The 13,741-nt window shown below is 50.8% G+C and overlaps 1 protein-coding gene across 2 annotated transcripts; it reads left to right on the forward strand.

Moving 5' to 3' along the window:
- Positions 1 to 384: 384 nt before the first annotated feature.
- Positions 385 to 12,009, forward strand: CYB5B (cytochrome b5 type B). 2 transcript variants are annotated; one of them, XM_086848077.1, is made up of 5 exons: positions 385 to 646; positions 6,463 to 6,591; positions 7,033 to 7,059; positions 8,309 to 8,340; positions 9,237 to 12,009. In XM_086848077.1, the coding sequence occupies exons 1-5, from the start codon at positions 491 to 493 to the stop codon at positions 9,325 to 9,327; spliced, it is 435 nt and encodes a 144-aa protein (XP_086704203.1). In that variant the 5' UTR covers positions 385 to 490; the 3' UTR covers positions 9,328 to 12,009. The 2 variants fall into 2 exon arrangements, with proteins under 2 accessions (XP_086704203.1, XP_086704205.1); XM_086848079.1 differs by having other exon boundaries at positions 407 to 646; positions 9,209 to 12,009.
- Positions 12,010 to 13,741: the final 1,732 nt, after the last annotated feature.

Genomic DNA, 13,741 nt, shown 5'->3' on the forward strand with positions numbered 1-13,741 from the left:
CTCTTTTATATACACGCAGGAAGAACCAAAAGGAGTGGTGGGAAATCTGACAGCAGGCTGCTGAAGTGTCTCCAGTGCCATGGGGGTAGCAGGGCGGCTTGGAGCCGGGGGAATGGGGGCTGAAGGGAGCAGGGACTGAGGGGAGTGAGGTTGAGGGGGGAGATCCCGGGACTGAGGAGGTCCCGGGCCTGAGGAGATCCCGGGGCTGAGGAGATCCCGGGGCTGAGGGGGATCCCGGGGCTGAGCCGGGAGCGCTCCCGTGGCCGCCTCAGAGGCGACGCTCGCGCGCCGTTTCCCGCCTTTCGTCCCGGCCGCTCCCCATTGGCCCACGCCTGCCGCCGCGCACTCTTATTGGCTGCGCCGGCAGCGCCCCCCTCTGGCTTGCTCCCCATTGGTCCCCAGACAAAACGGAAGCCGCGCGGGGCGTTGCCATCGCTACGGCGGCCGGCGCGGGACAGGCTGCGCGTTCCGCGGAGCCGTGCCGGGCAGCATGGAGGACGGAGAGGCCGCGGCGGCGGCGGGGGCGGCGGGGGACGGGCCCGCGCCCGTGTTCACCCTCGAAGAGGTGGCGAAGCGGAACTCCAGCCGTGAGGCCTGGCTGGTGATCCACGGGCGCGTTTACGATGTCACCCGGTTCCTGGAGGAGGTGAGGCCTGGAGCGGGGGCTGCCCGGCCCGGCCCCGGTGGCTGAGGGGAGCGGGGAGAGGCTGAGTGGGATCGTGTGAGGCCGAGAGGGGCGGGGCGGGCCCTGGAGGGTCAGGGCTGCCGTGAGGACAGAGATCCCTGGGTCGGGCACAAGAGGAGGGGGCGAGCAGGCCCCGCCGGGATTTGGGAGGTCCCGGTGTCCCCGGGGCAGCTCCCCGGGCCGGGCTGTGCGGGCTCCGAGGGGCCTCTGGGCCCAGTTCTGCCTCCAAGGGACGCACGGGATGGCGGGTCAGGGCGGCCAGCAGGGCAGGGCTTGTGCTGGGCTCCTCTGAGGCAATTCCAGGTTTCCCAGGAAATCTGTTCAGGCAGGTCCCGGGGAGGTGCAGGTTTCCTTCAGTCACGGGACCTCACTCCGCATCTTGAAGGGTGAACGGGATCGGGACACTTGAGTACTTTGGATGTGAAGGCTGCTGGGACACCCCAGAACTTGGAGGGAGAGGTGACAGTGACAGTGCAGCCACCACTCTGCTGCCTGCCCAGAGGGAACCCCACACCTGCTGTTTGCAAGCAATGCAGCTTCTGACAAATCTCCAGTTCCCTTGGCTGTGCAGACAAACATTTCCTACAAGACTCACTGCTTCTGTCTTCTGATTTTGAGAAGGTTGAGAGTGGTGTTCTAACTGTTGAGAGCTGGAAATGGAGTGGGAACAAACAGTAGCAAAATAGTAATGCTGGAGTGAAGGGCATGAAGTTGTATCAGGGGAGGTTGAGGCTGGAGATCAGGAAAGGTTCTTCTCCAGAGGGTCCTGGCACTTCCCAGGCTCCCCAGGGAATGGTCCCGGCCCCGAGGCTGCCAGAGCTCCAGGAGCCTTTGGACAGTGCTGCCAGGGATGCCCAGAGTATCCTTGGGCTGTCTGTGCAGGGCCAGGTGTTGAACTCGATGATCCCTGTGGGTCCCTTCCAACTCAGGATATTCTGTGATTCTGTAGCTCTATGAAAATTTCAAAGGGGTTTATCCCAGATTAAAATGACAGCAAAGACTTTGTGGCATTTGCAGGGCAATGTACAAAGGTTGGGCTGAACCAGCTCCAAAGAAGACACTTCACTGAAATGCACGTGTTCCAGCTTGTTGGTTCTGCTGGTCTGAATTCAACTCTGATTTCCCTCCAGGCCCACGTGGTTGAAGCCTGTGTGCTGTGGGGTGACAGAGCTGCTGTGGTGAGGTTAGAGGTGCATCAGGCAGGAGGGAGTGATCACCTGGCAGCTGGAGGCTTGCCTTGCTCCACAGCTCTCAGTATTTATTTATAAAGTTGGACACAATCTGGTTTCTTCTTTGAGTTCAAAAAATGACCAAATCACAAAATTGTCCAGGCTGGAAAATCCCTCCCAGCCCATGGAGTCCCAGCTGTGCCCAATCCCCACCTTGTCCCCAGCCCAGAGCACTGAGTGCCATGTCCATGCCTTCCTGGGACACCTCCAGGGATGGAAGCTCCAACGCCTCCCTGGGCAGCCCCTGCCAATGAACAACCCTTCCCATGACAAAATTCCTCCTGATGTCCAACCTGAGCCTCCGCTGGCACAGCTTTGAAGCTGTTTCCTTTTGTCCTGTCCGTGTTCCCTGGGAGCAGAGCCTGACCTCCCAGCTGTCCCTCCTGTGAGGGAGCTGTGGGGAGTCAGAGGGTCCCCCTGAGCCTCCTTTCTCCAGGCAGGGCACTTTGGTGGGATGAGATGTGCAAGGTGGAAGCAGGACAGTTTGGTGGGAGGGAGCTGTGGGTACACAAAAGCTAGGTAGATGCAGGGGAAAACCAGGCAAAAACTTGGGAAATCAGTTCACAGCTGGTTTCTGAACAAGAAAATGTGGGGTTAGGGTTTAGGAAGAGCCAGAACGAGCTGGAGGTTGGGACAGCACTTACAGGAGCTGTGAATCTTGTCTTATACCTGTCTCAGAGCGTGGACACTGCAGGGAGGTTGAGTCTCACCTTGATGTTGTCTGTAAGATGGAGTCTGGGACCTGCTCCCTGGGACATCTTTGGAATTATAAGAGAGCCCAGGAAAACATTTCAGTCCCTCCAGCAAGCCAGGTTTAGCAGTGCCCTAAGTGTCACCTTGAGATGGTGTTTCACCCTGAGATGACATTTCACTTTGTCCTTTCCAGGCCCTTCTTCCCATTTGTGTTTTTCTGACACAGACCTAGTTGGACGAGGGAGAAGGAGAAGAATAAGGGCACTGTTGAGCTGTGCCAGCGTGGCTGACACAACGCTGTGCTGTGCACACCCCTTGCTGGCACAGGGGAACTGTAGATCAAGGCCTAATTTATCAGCAGAAATCCTCTTTCTGTCTGTAACCCTCTGGAGTGCTGGGGAACGACGTGCAGCCGATGGGAACTGGCAGTGCTCGTGTCCTTTGAAAGTTGCAGTTGTCTGGGGAGCTGGCGCTGTGGCCGCAGCACTTGGGGTGTCCCCAGCCACGTGTGGTCACTGCAGCAGCATCTGGTGCGTACCTTTCCTGGCCTCTGCTCACAGATTGTTTGGCTGGGATTGCTGAGACTACTGGCATGTCCATGGGTGGGATTGTGCAGTCCTGAAGAAGTTGCCGCTAAATTGCTGAATTTGCTTCACAATTCCTGCAAATTATGCACTGCAGGTCAGCCAAGCTGAAATCTGTGTGCTGCTGGAAGTGTAGACCAGTTTAAGTTTCCTGCTCACATTATGTGTAATAGGAGTAACAAGACATCTATCACATAACAAAATTTACTGAATTATAAGAATATCAATCAAATCCAGGAGATGTGCAAAGACAGCAACTGAAGTGTTGCAGGTGCTTCTGGCAGATGCAATCTGTGCTTCAGAGAGCCTGTGAGTGCCTGAAATGAAATGGGATTATTTTAAAATCTAAGAGAGCCTTATGGTGATCTATTTTCTCCCAAATCTGGGTAACTGGACCACACCAGGATTCCTGTTTTCACTCCTGGTTGCAATAGTCTAGATAAGCACAAGCAGGCTGTGGCTGGAGCAGGAGGGGCTGTGTGCTTGGTGTGAATGGGGGTGTGGGGAGGCAGCTGTACCTCCTGCAGCTGTTCTGGGGTCTGTCAGGCTCACTCTTCACCACAACTGTATCAAAATCTGAGCTTTTAACTTGTGTACAATCTGTAAGAGACTTATTTGCAGCTCTGCTGGAGAGATACAGTTTCTCTCCATTTTCACATATGTGTAAGAGAGTTGGAGATCCGTGTTTCTCCAGGAAGCTCTTGTGTCTGTCATCTGAGCCCACAAGCCACAGCAGCCCCCACAGCTCCGTGTCTCAGCACATGCCTGATGCCGTGATAAGTGTGAGCAGGAATCCATTTCCAGTTTCCAAGTGGAAGGAGCCTGGGTTGTGACACCACTGACCCAAGTCGGTTGGTTTCAGGTGTAGTGTTCTTCAAGAGAAGGAGGAGCACCAGGCATCTGAGTTGCCTCATGCTGACTTGCTCCAGCTTTGCAGAGGTGTTTCTGGAAAACCTGTTCCATGCCTTACAACCAGTGCTGTGCAGGATGCATGCATCATTCGTCCAGGTGACTGCTTGTCCTTGGTTCTGGCTTGGATGGTTCTGGCACATGATTATTGCACAGGAATACTCCTCCCTCTCCTGGTTTATTTCTTTAACTCTGGGCACTAGGAATGAAAGTTTCACCCCTCCTCAACCTGCTGATCTTATCTCTTACCTGACACAGTGATCTAATTAGTCCTGGAGCTTAGTGTTGTTGCTGAGCTCATTTGTGTCTCCAGCAGGTCTGTACCAGCAGTTCCCAGCAGACATTTGCAGACAGGTCCTTGGAGTTTGTGGGGAGGGGACTCCAGGCTCTCTCCCGGTGGAAGTTTGGGATGTGCCTTTGCTGTGTGCCCTCAGTTCCAAGTCACTGTTACTCACTGTGTGTGCTGAGGGTCCAGTGAACGGAAGAGCCACTTTTATTGTCACCTCTCTCCTTCTGGTTTGTTTTTTGGCTGTTTATTGTCAGAAACTGACATTTTTACCATTGTTTTCCCCCATATTTTGCAATACTGTTTCTGTGTTTTCCTACAGCAGCTGAGTTGCAGATTTGGGCAGTTTTGTGGCAGAGTCAATGACTTCCTGTACAAATAGTCTGGGTTTACGTTTGCTGGGGTAGGACAAGGTAGGAATTGTCTGGCTGCAGCGCTGCTGTCTGGAGGACAGAGCTCTTCAGAAATAGGAGATGCTAAAATATTTTGAAGGTCTTTTTCTTTTAGGCTTGGAGATTGCAATGAAAGGCAGATGTGCTCAAATAAGTAATTGTGGGTTTAGCAAGTGCAGAGAAAGGTTTCAGAACCAGAGATGTAAAGAAGAGTGAACTTTACTATTCTCCTTCTCTCTTGAATTTTATCTTTCCTCTTGTCTCTTGCCTGTGAAGAGACTGGATGTCACTGAAAAATCCACTGCATGTTCCCTGTTGTTGCAGGATTTTGTCTGTCCTTCTAGGGTGAATTATTAGGAAAGGAAGGTTGTCTGCTTAAAATTCAGGTATTTCCCTGTCTGAAATACAAGATTTCTTGTGGGGCAATCTGAAGGAGTTCTAGAAGGCTTAGATAAATGGGCAGCTTTTCGTTGGACCTTAGCTGGAAATTGGACTGTTCTGTGCAATGTGTACAGACAACATCCAGCAGTCCCTGATCTGACTCCTCTGGGATCAAGTGAGCCTGAGGGTTGGTGTAGGAGAAAGGGCAGCCAGAAGAACTGCAGCTGGACACAGGGAATGAGCCATGGAGCCTCACCCAGCCCAGGCCACCTGATAACTGCCTGCTAATAAACTGTGTCCCCCCACTTTGCCCTTTGTGGCTCCTGAGAAAGCATGTTGGTTTAGTGACATACCTGGACAATAAAGGGATTTATTCCAAATAAAGAGCTGTGATGCAAGGATTGCAGGATTGGCTGCAGCAACCCACCAGAGCAAACAACAGGGCTGGTTTGTGTCCATCCTGTGTTAGGTATGAGGTGGGATGGCCTGGTGGGAATATTCAGACTTCTGGCAGCAAAAGCAGACAAACTGAAGGAAGAGCTGGGGGGTGACAACTGCTCTGTGTCTGTGGGAAGGAGAAGGATATGACAGAGAGAAGCAGGTGTGTTGGCCCTTTGATCTGAAATGTAGCCCAACATCTCTTCTCCAATTCAGGGCTGGTTGCCTGAAGCCCTGGAAAACTGGGTTAGTCCCTGTGCGTGCCCTGGGATGTGTGGCCACTTTATTGGTGTAACTGGATTAGCTGGTGGGTCACACTCAGGCTATAAAGGGATTGTCCTTTGCTAGGTCTGTAGTTAGTGCTTTCCACTGCCAGGCTGTTCCTGGAATTGTGGCATTGACAGTGGACAGAGCCCAGCCCAGACAACAGAACCACACCCGAGGTTCGTGTCAGTTCATCCCTTCTGAGAGTCAGCCCTGACCAGCTGCCACCACAGCACTGGCACTGGCACTCTCTGGGGATTTGGCTGTAGTAGCTCTGGATCTCTGTAATCAGTGCATAATATTAAACAGTATAATTTTTGTGATACTTCATGCTTTCCTCCCCCCATGTCACTGGTGGTCACACACAGTGTGTGCAGAGTCAGCCAAACATCATTTTTGTAGTACCTGAAGAAGCAGAATATCCTTTTCTCCACTGGTGTCTGTGAATTCCTGGGAAGAGGTTGGACAATTGAATCTCTGGCAGATTTTACTGATGGTGTTGGTTGAGGCATCCAGCGGTACAGGTTGGGAGTAAGGCTGATGACATCCTCAGTGCCTTTCTGCATCCAGCCCTTGGCTCACCTGGACTCTTCTCTTCCAGCACCCAGGTGGAGAAGAGGTGTTGCTTGAGCAAGCTGGCAGAGATGCCACTGAGAGCTTTGAAGATGTGGGGCATTCCACAGATGCCAGGGAAATGCTGAAGCAGTACTACATCGGAGAGGTCCACCCGGTGAGTGCCTCATGTAACCCCCAAACAAAGACACCAAGCTGTATCTTATGAAATAAGTTGGGAGCTGAGGGTTTTAGGCAGTCCCTGTGTTGTCCAGAGTTTCTGTAGGAGAAACTGAACTAAAGTAGTCCTCTTCCACCATTCAGAACAGATTTCTCATTTCTTCATTTAAATTGGGGTACTTAAGCTGCATTCATGGGTTCCCTCTATATCTGGTGGAAGCATAATCCACCTTTGCCTTGTAATTCTGAGCCCAGGAGGGTGAGAGTTCCTAGGGGCACAAACACCACCTTCCTGCCTGCCTTTGGGTGCCAAAAGAAGGACTCCTTTGAAAACTGAGCCCGGGCAATTACCTTTGTACAGAACAATTCCCTCATAAAGGCTGCAGCCTTCCTTTGAAGCCAGCACTTACCTCTTTTCTTCTTCTTTTCCCCCTGACAGAACGATCGTGAAAACGAAGGTTCTAAGGTAAGCTTTCAGCGTTTCAGTTTTCTGCTTTTATTTAATGTCACATGTCTTTTGGAGGTTTTTACCCCCCTCTTTTTTTCCTGTGGAGCTTGTGGCTTTATGTTTACTCAAACTACACATGAATAAATTTCCCAAGCAAATTCTACCTTTGTTTTTGTTCTGAAGCTCAGTGGGCACCTCAGTGTGAAATTGGAAGTGAGGTTTTGTGCCCTTTCTCTGCTGGCAGCAGCGATGTTTTTTCCACACCTTGAGCCACAGACCATTTTTTGCATTTCTGGCTGTGTCCTGACCACGGAACTGGTTTCCTTGTTGTTCCCTTCGAGCCAGGAGACGGCACGGCCGGGGGCCGGCTGGCAAACAGGAATTCTCTGTTAACTGCCTCAGGGATCTGTGGTGTTGCTTAACACTCAGGTACTCCTGAAGTAGAACAGGACAGAGTGTTGCAAAAATGCCTTTGGAAGGGATGGGGAGAGGGAAAAGGCAATAAATAGAATCCCAGCTGGGAGGTAAACATGTGCCTCGCAACTGGCTGGGCTGGGAGGCCTGGACAGGGCACAGCTCTGCCCTCAACAAGGCTTTCAGGAGATGTTCCTCTGAGCAGCAGGAGTCCAGGAGGGAACTGTCAGCAGGGAAATCAAGGATAACTCAGGCTGGGTAATGCCTGTGCTTAGTTATGACACAGGTACATATTCACCTTAAAATTCATCGTTTGATTCAACTCTGATTCACAAACGTAATCACATGCTGAAAACATGCACAGAAATCAGTGATGATCAGATTAGCTCCCTTGGATCTGAGTTAAATACTTCATTCAAGTATTTTTCTCTTCTGATCAATAATTTCAGCACATTGTGCACAGCTGAGGGCTCTCTCCAGAGGGCATCATCTGTTTTAAAAGGAGATTCCAGTGTAATTTAAAGATGGCAGCAAGAGAGAGAATCAGTAATGTACGAATAAATAAGGGGGAAGCACAAAACCACCCCAAAACTGTGATGCAATGTGGCCTTATTTTGAGAGGGGTGCAAGTTCCAGCATGAAGCTGTTGACTGGGTGGGACAGATTGGATTGATTGAAAGTACATGAAGATGACAGCAAACATCCCCAAAAACATCTACACTGGTGACAGGGGGTGTTTGGGAGAGGAGGGTTATTTTCCCTCTGTATTTGTAACCACACGTTCAGGCTTGTCTTATTAGCACAGGTTTAATGTTTCTTTGTTCCTCTGCTAACTCCCTCTTTCCTCCTCCAGGATCCAAGTAGGACATCCTCAGGCCAAACAAGGTATAGTATCTCCTGAGAATAAGAGTGAGAAATGGAGGGGTTAGGATTCTGTTTGTGGAGCTGCATACGAACTCCAAAGGGCAGGAAAATCCCCAGGGATGTACTGCAGTGTCCTTTTGGCAAGCAGATACTCCAAAGCAAGTGCCAGAGTCTGCACCTCCCTTGCTGGATGTGAGCCCAGGTGTGCTCTGCACGGGGCAGAACCAGCATCCCGGTGTTTGGAATTCTCTGCCCCATGTGCTGGTGTTGCACAGCCGTGGCTGCATCCCTGTCACCACAGTGGTTATTTGGGTGGTTGCTGTGGGCCCAGGGGTGGCACAACACAGTGATGGGTGGGTTTTCAGAGGATTTTACCATGATCAGCCCTGTCTAGCTGAAAATCCTTAAAACCAGCACAGGGCCCTGGTCTCCTGCAGCTCGTGCAGGAGGTTTTGCTCAGCAAGCTGCTGAGGGTGAGCCTGTGGCCTCTGGAGTCTGAGCAAGGCAGATTTACTGGGGCACAGCTGTTGCCATCCTTGAGTCGACTGCGTTGTTTGTACAACACAAATTATAGACTGACTTATTTAGGGAAAATAAAACCAAACCAACAACAAACCCCCCACACTGGTCTCTGGATGTGCCGAGTTGGAAACTTCAGCCATCCAGCTGCTATTTTATAAGGCACGAGGCCACACTTGGGCCTCTCGTGGGGGCTGGCAGAGCCTGTGCATGGGGACTGTGGGGCCTGCCTGGGCTGTGGCCATGGTTAGGGGGCCAGCCTGGGGGTACAGCTCCCAGGTGTTCCCTGGGTGTGTAACAAGGGATGAACATTGGGAATGGATTATTAACTGGATGCTTTCTTCTGGTTTCTGTGGTGTGTACGTTTTAGTTTGTTGTTTCTTTTTCTCTCCCTGTAGTTTCTGGTCGACGTGGCTGATCCCCATCTTTGGAGCGCTGGTCTTAGGTTTAATGTATCGCTATTACATGGTGGATGGGAAAAGCTCCTGAGCTGGCCTTGCTGGGGCCTCAGACAGCCTGAAAAGAGGGAGAGAGATTGTGTGTGTGCAACACGTGGAGTTCTGCTGCCCTTAGCCTTCCTGCCTTGCTTTTAGCTCTGAGTCTGTCAAGTGATGTTGATATCCATGGGACCACTCTACTTCCAAACTCTATCCTAACTCTGGGACCCACAGATCTGTTGTACTTCCCTCTTGGAGTGTCAGGGAAAGAAGAACTTCCAGTATTCCCTGACATTGGTGTGGTGTCCCTTGTGCTCTCTCTCTCTCGCTCTCTCTCGCTCTCTGACATAACCCCCAGACAACCTTTTCTCTCAATGCCTTTGCGCTAAGCCAGACACCATGAAAGAGCTGCCCTGGGCCTGTGGCTTTGCCTCAGCCCTTCACATAGTTGGGAATCATCTGCCAGTTGTCTCCAGCCCTTGCCAAAAAAGATGTCCAGAGCTTTGGTTCCGTAAGAACATTCCCAGAGCTTGCAGGCAACACTAATTGGAGCAGCAGGGAATTGTTAGTTTGGCCACTTCTTTCTGTACCTGTTTTTAACGGTTAAACAAATACATGGATTTTAAAAGTGGTTCTGTTCATTTTGTAGTATTTGTACTTGTCCCTTTGGATTGTATATCCTGTGAACAACTTATATTGAATCCTGGTTGGTTGGGGTGTTTCGTGCTGTGCGTGGCAGAGCCAGTGGGAGCTGGCATGTGGCTTCTGGAAATGCAGATTCTTCTTTCTCCCTGAGGTCATGATCTGACACATGTATGGGAAACTAAACTCATTCTTATGTACTGTGAATGTGCACCAGATGGGGGAAACAATTAAATCTGGTCTCTTCTCCCAAAATGAAAAGGGAAAAGAACTGCATTTGGGATTTGTGGATAATACTGCTTTTGTTTGGGAATAGAGTATTTCCCTCTTGCCTGTTTTTGTGTGTTGTGCAGTCGGCCTTGAAGTGCAGACAGTGCAGAGTTTGCTTCCTGTGCTGAGGCAGGAACCTTCCCAGCTCTTCCAGCACACTGCTCTGGGGCTTTGGGATCTGCTAAATCAAGGGGAGTGGTGTCCTGGTGCCTGCTGCCCTTCGGCAGGGCTGTGCCACCGACACTGGCTCCCAATCCAAACCTCCAGAACAGCTGATCATCCCCTGGGATCGCAGCAAAAAGGACAGTGATACCCCGGGGTCCTGCTGTGAAAACATCCCGTGGGTTGTGGGGATTCTTCTTTTTTCCACAGAACTGCAACCAGAAGGTTGTGTAGAAGAAATTCTTGGATGTGGAATTACACTCTGCTTTTTAAAACTGAAGGCCAAGGAACTTGGTCTAAGAGCACTGCCAGGGCTGCCTTCACATTTAACACGAAATTGTGAACCATGAACTCAGTTTGGGCTAGTTTAGAGTGGATTCCGTATTAGGGAAAGGTTTTGAAGCTGGAAGGCACATGTTGGCAACAGTATCACCCTGCTGGGTTGGGATTGTTCAGGGCAGTGCAAGATTCCACAAAGGTCAGCTGATTTGGATCCAGGAGCTCCAGGCTTGCCTGAGGAACAGGGCAGGTGTGATGCTGGAAACACACCTATTTTCTCCACAGGCAGTACTTTTACCTGGATTTTCACTTCTTTTTTTTTAATACCATTTTCCTGGCACTCTGTACATTCATTTGCATTTTGGTTGCTCTAAATAACTTCTTGCCATCATTGACCCTTGCTATCAGCTCTTGACCCTCTGCTGTTGGGGAAGTTGCCTGTTGATTCCCATGTGTTATGGAACCTTTTTTTCCTCTTAATGGATTAATTGCCATGGGGAGATTCTCAGTCTTGTTCCAAGGCTTCTTGGAGCTGGTAAGATCCTTGTCCAGTGCCTTGTGGAACCCCAAGCAGCCTCTGTCTGCATATATGCCAGCTCCTCAAAGACCTCCAGGTGCTTGAGATGCATTTGCAGAAGCCACATGGAAGTCTCCTCTCTTCTCCATCAATGACAAGGGCAGAATGTCTGGGATGGAAGCAGGTTGGAGTGAGCCCAGTGCTTCCCTCTGGTGTGGTGGTGAAGCCACCTCTCCTTCTGTTCTGGCTCGAGGATGGGTCCCACAGGTGTGAAACCGCTCAGGCAGCAAAGGAGGCGTTAACAAAGCTTGTTTACTCATTTTGTGTAAGGATTAAAACAGGCAATTGCCAAGCTCTGTCCCCATGCTGAACCCGCACAGCCCGTATTTGCTGCCAGGGCCCCTCACAGCCCGCGTCTGCCACCAGGTCCCTGCACAATGCCGGGACAAAGCTGTCTCAGCTTTCACCCCACAGATACCTCTGTGGGTGGAATTCAATCTGGGCTGTGCTCCGCTTCCTTCAGGTGCTGCGGAGGAGAGGTTGAGTGAGGAGCTGGAAATACGAGCACGGAGGCAGCTCCTGTGGTTAATGTGAGCGTGGTAGGGCTGCCTAGGAGCACAGTGCCGGCCTTTTCTGTCTCTCCATCACCCCAAGTTCCTTGATGACGCAGAATGTAGCTGTTAATTGGGCTGATTTTCCTGTGGAGGAGGGGTGGGAGGTCTGAGGGTGTTTCTGGGGGGAGTTGGTGCATGTTCCTTGGTGCAAGCACCCACAAAATGCCATTTCTTGTACCTGGAGATTGTCTGCCTGGCAGGAGATGCCAGGCTGTGTTGTTTGCTGTGTTCAATAAAGATGTACAACAAACAGGTGCAGGATCCTGTCTTCTCCCAGGTGTGGCATGTTTAGTTACTCCATCCCTGTTATCCTGGGGTGTGTAACCCCCGTGTGACAGGGCTCAAATATCCAGCGTTGGTGAGCTACGACAGGCAAGGGTTTTGCCTTCCTGCTGGTAGAAGAAAAATCTTTTCCTTGGCAGAAGCTGGTGCTGAGCCGGTGCCAAGGATGATCAGCAGCACGTGTGGCTCAGTGACTCGATGGTCCCTGTGGGTGTTGAGGAAGCAGCAGCTTGGGGCTAAGCAGCTCCCAATTCTATGCAATATTCCACGATGTAATTACAATGGGAATTTCCAAAACTGCAGCAGGGCAGCTCCCTACATCATCCTGATAATCCAAATCATCTCTTAGGAAGTGCCATGAGCAAGTGGAAGAGCAGCCATGGGGCATAGGTTTTCTCTGGAAGCTGCATGGTCTGTGACGGTGGCACCACTGCCCTGTGGTCCCAGGACTCCCACACTCACACCTCCACGAGAAGAGTGTGTAGGAAGGTTTTTTTCAATGGAAAGATGACATGGAGACCATAAAATTTGTCTCTTATTTGCATGTCTGCTTATAAAAGGATGTAACATCCCACTCCCATGGTTGTCAGCAGAATCAGGCTCTTAAAATTTGCGTAATTATGGATCTCGCGGTACAATCAGCAGCCTCAGGGAAGCAATATCTAGACAGAGCCTCAAAGAGGGAGCAGGAGGTCAGCAAGGTGCTGACTGGGGAAAGGGCATGGAAAATCAATGGGAACATCTGCTTTGGTCCTGGATTTCAGCTGAGATAATGTAAGGAAAAAGGGCATGAACTGAGTGGGAAGTGCAAGTTTTGGGGAGGAAGGTTGGGCTTTGTGTTCTTGGCAAGCACTGTCTCACTGTAAACTTTATTTATCTTTGATCTAGAGGAATTGGATCCAAAAATCAGAGAAATAAACAGAAGATTTCAGAACTATTTTTAAATCTGCTTCCAAGTGCTGCAGGGTCAGTAGTGTGCATGGTCCCGCTCCTCTGAGCACTGAGGAGGATTTGCAGGGTGTCTGAGACAGAGATGGTAAAATGCAGGGGCAATGGGCCCCAGAAGAGTCCTGACACAGCCAACTTGTGCTTGCACAAGACAGCTCCCACTCTGGGACAGGGAGGCTATGGTGGCTTTATTCCAGGATTAAATGGAAATAACCTCTTTAATGGGATTTACGTATCCCCTCTGTTTTTAAAACCCTTACGAACCAGGAACATTTTCAGGACACCACCAAATCCCGTGCACCTAGAGCTGGACCTTGCCCAGCATCAGCCCCGCAGCCAAGTGTCCTGTTCCCTGTCACCAGGATGGGGACAGAGGGGGACGGTGTCTCCTGACAGCAGTGACTGCCCTGTGCAACCCCAACGGCCCCAGTGCCTCCATCACGAGGGTGAAGTCAACGCCAATGTCACACGCTGGTGTCACACGCACCGTGTTGTCTCTCCTCCAGGAACACCACTAACAGAAATTACTATAAAACAGGTTTCCTGCCAGCCTCGGCAGCTCTAATGAGTCAGGAAGTCGTAAGTAATCTGGGAATAGGGGAACTGTTGACAGAGCCTAATTATTTTCTGACAGTCTTTCTAACACCGTTAGAAAATAAAACACCTACATAGGCTCTGGAATCGCAGACGGGGTTAGTGATATTCTGCAGGCACCTGCAAATTTGTCCCCACGATCCCGCTTTAGGCTCCTT

This window comes from Cyanistes caeruleus, chromosome 12 (genome assembly GCF_971803275.1).
Source record: "Cyanistes caeruleus chromosome 12, bCyaCae1.hap1.1, whole genome shotgun sequence".
Taxonomy (NCBI): domain Eukaryota; kingdom Metazoa; phylum Chordata; class Aves; order Passeriformes; family Paridae; genus Cyanistes; species Cyanistes caeruleus.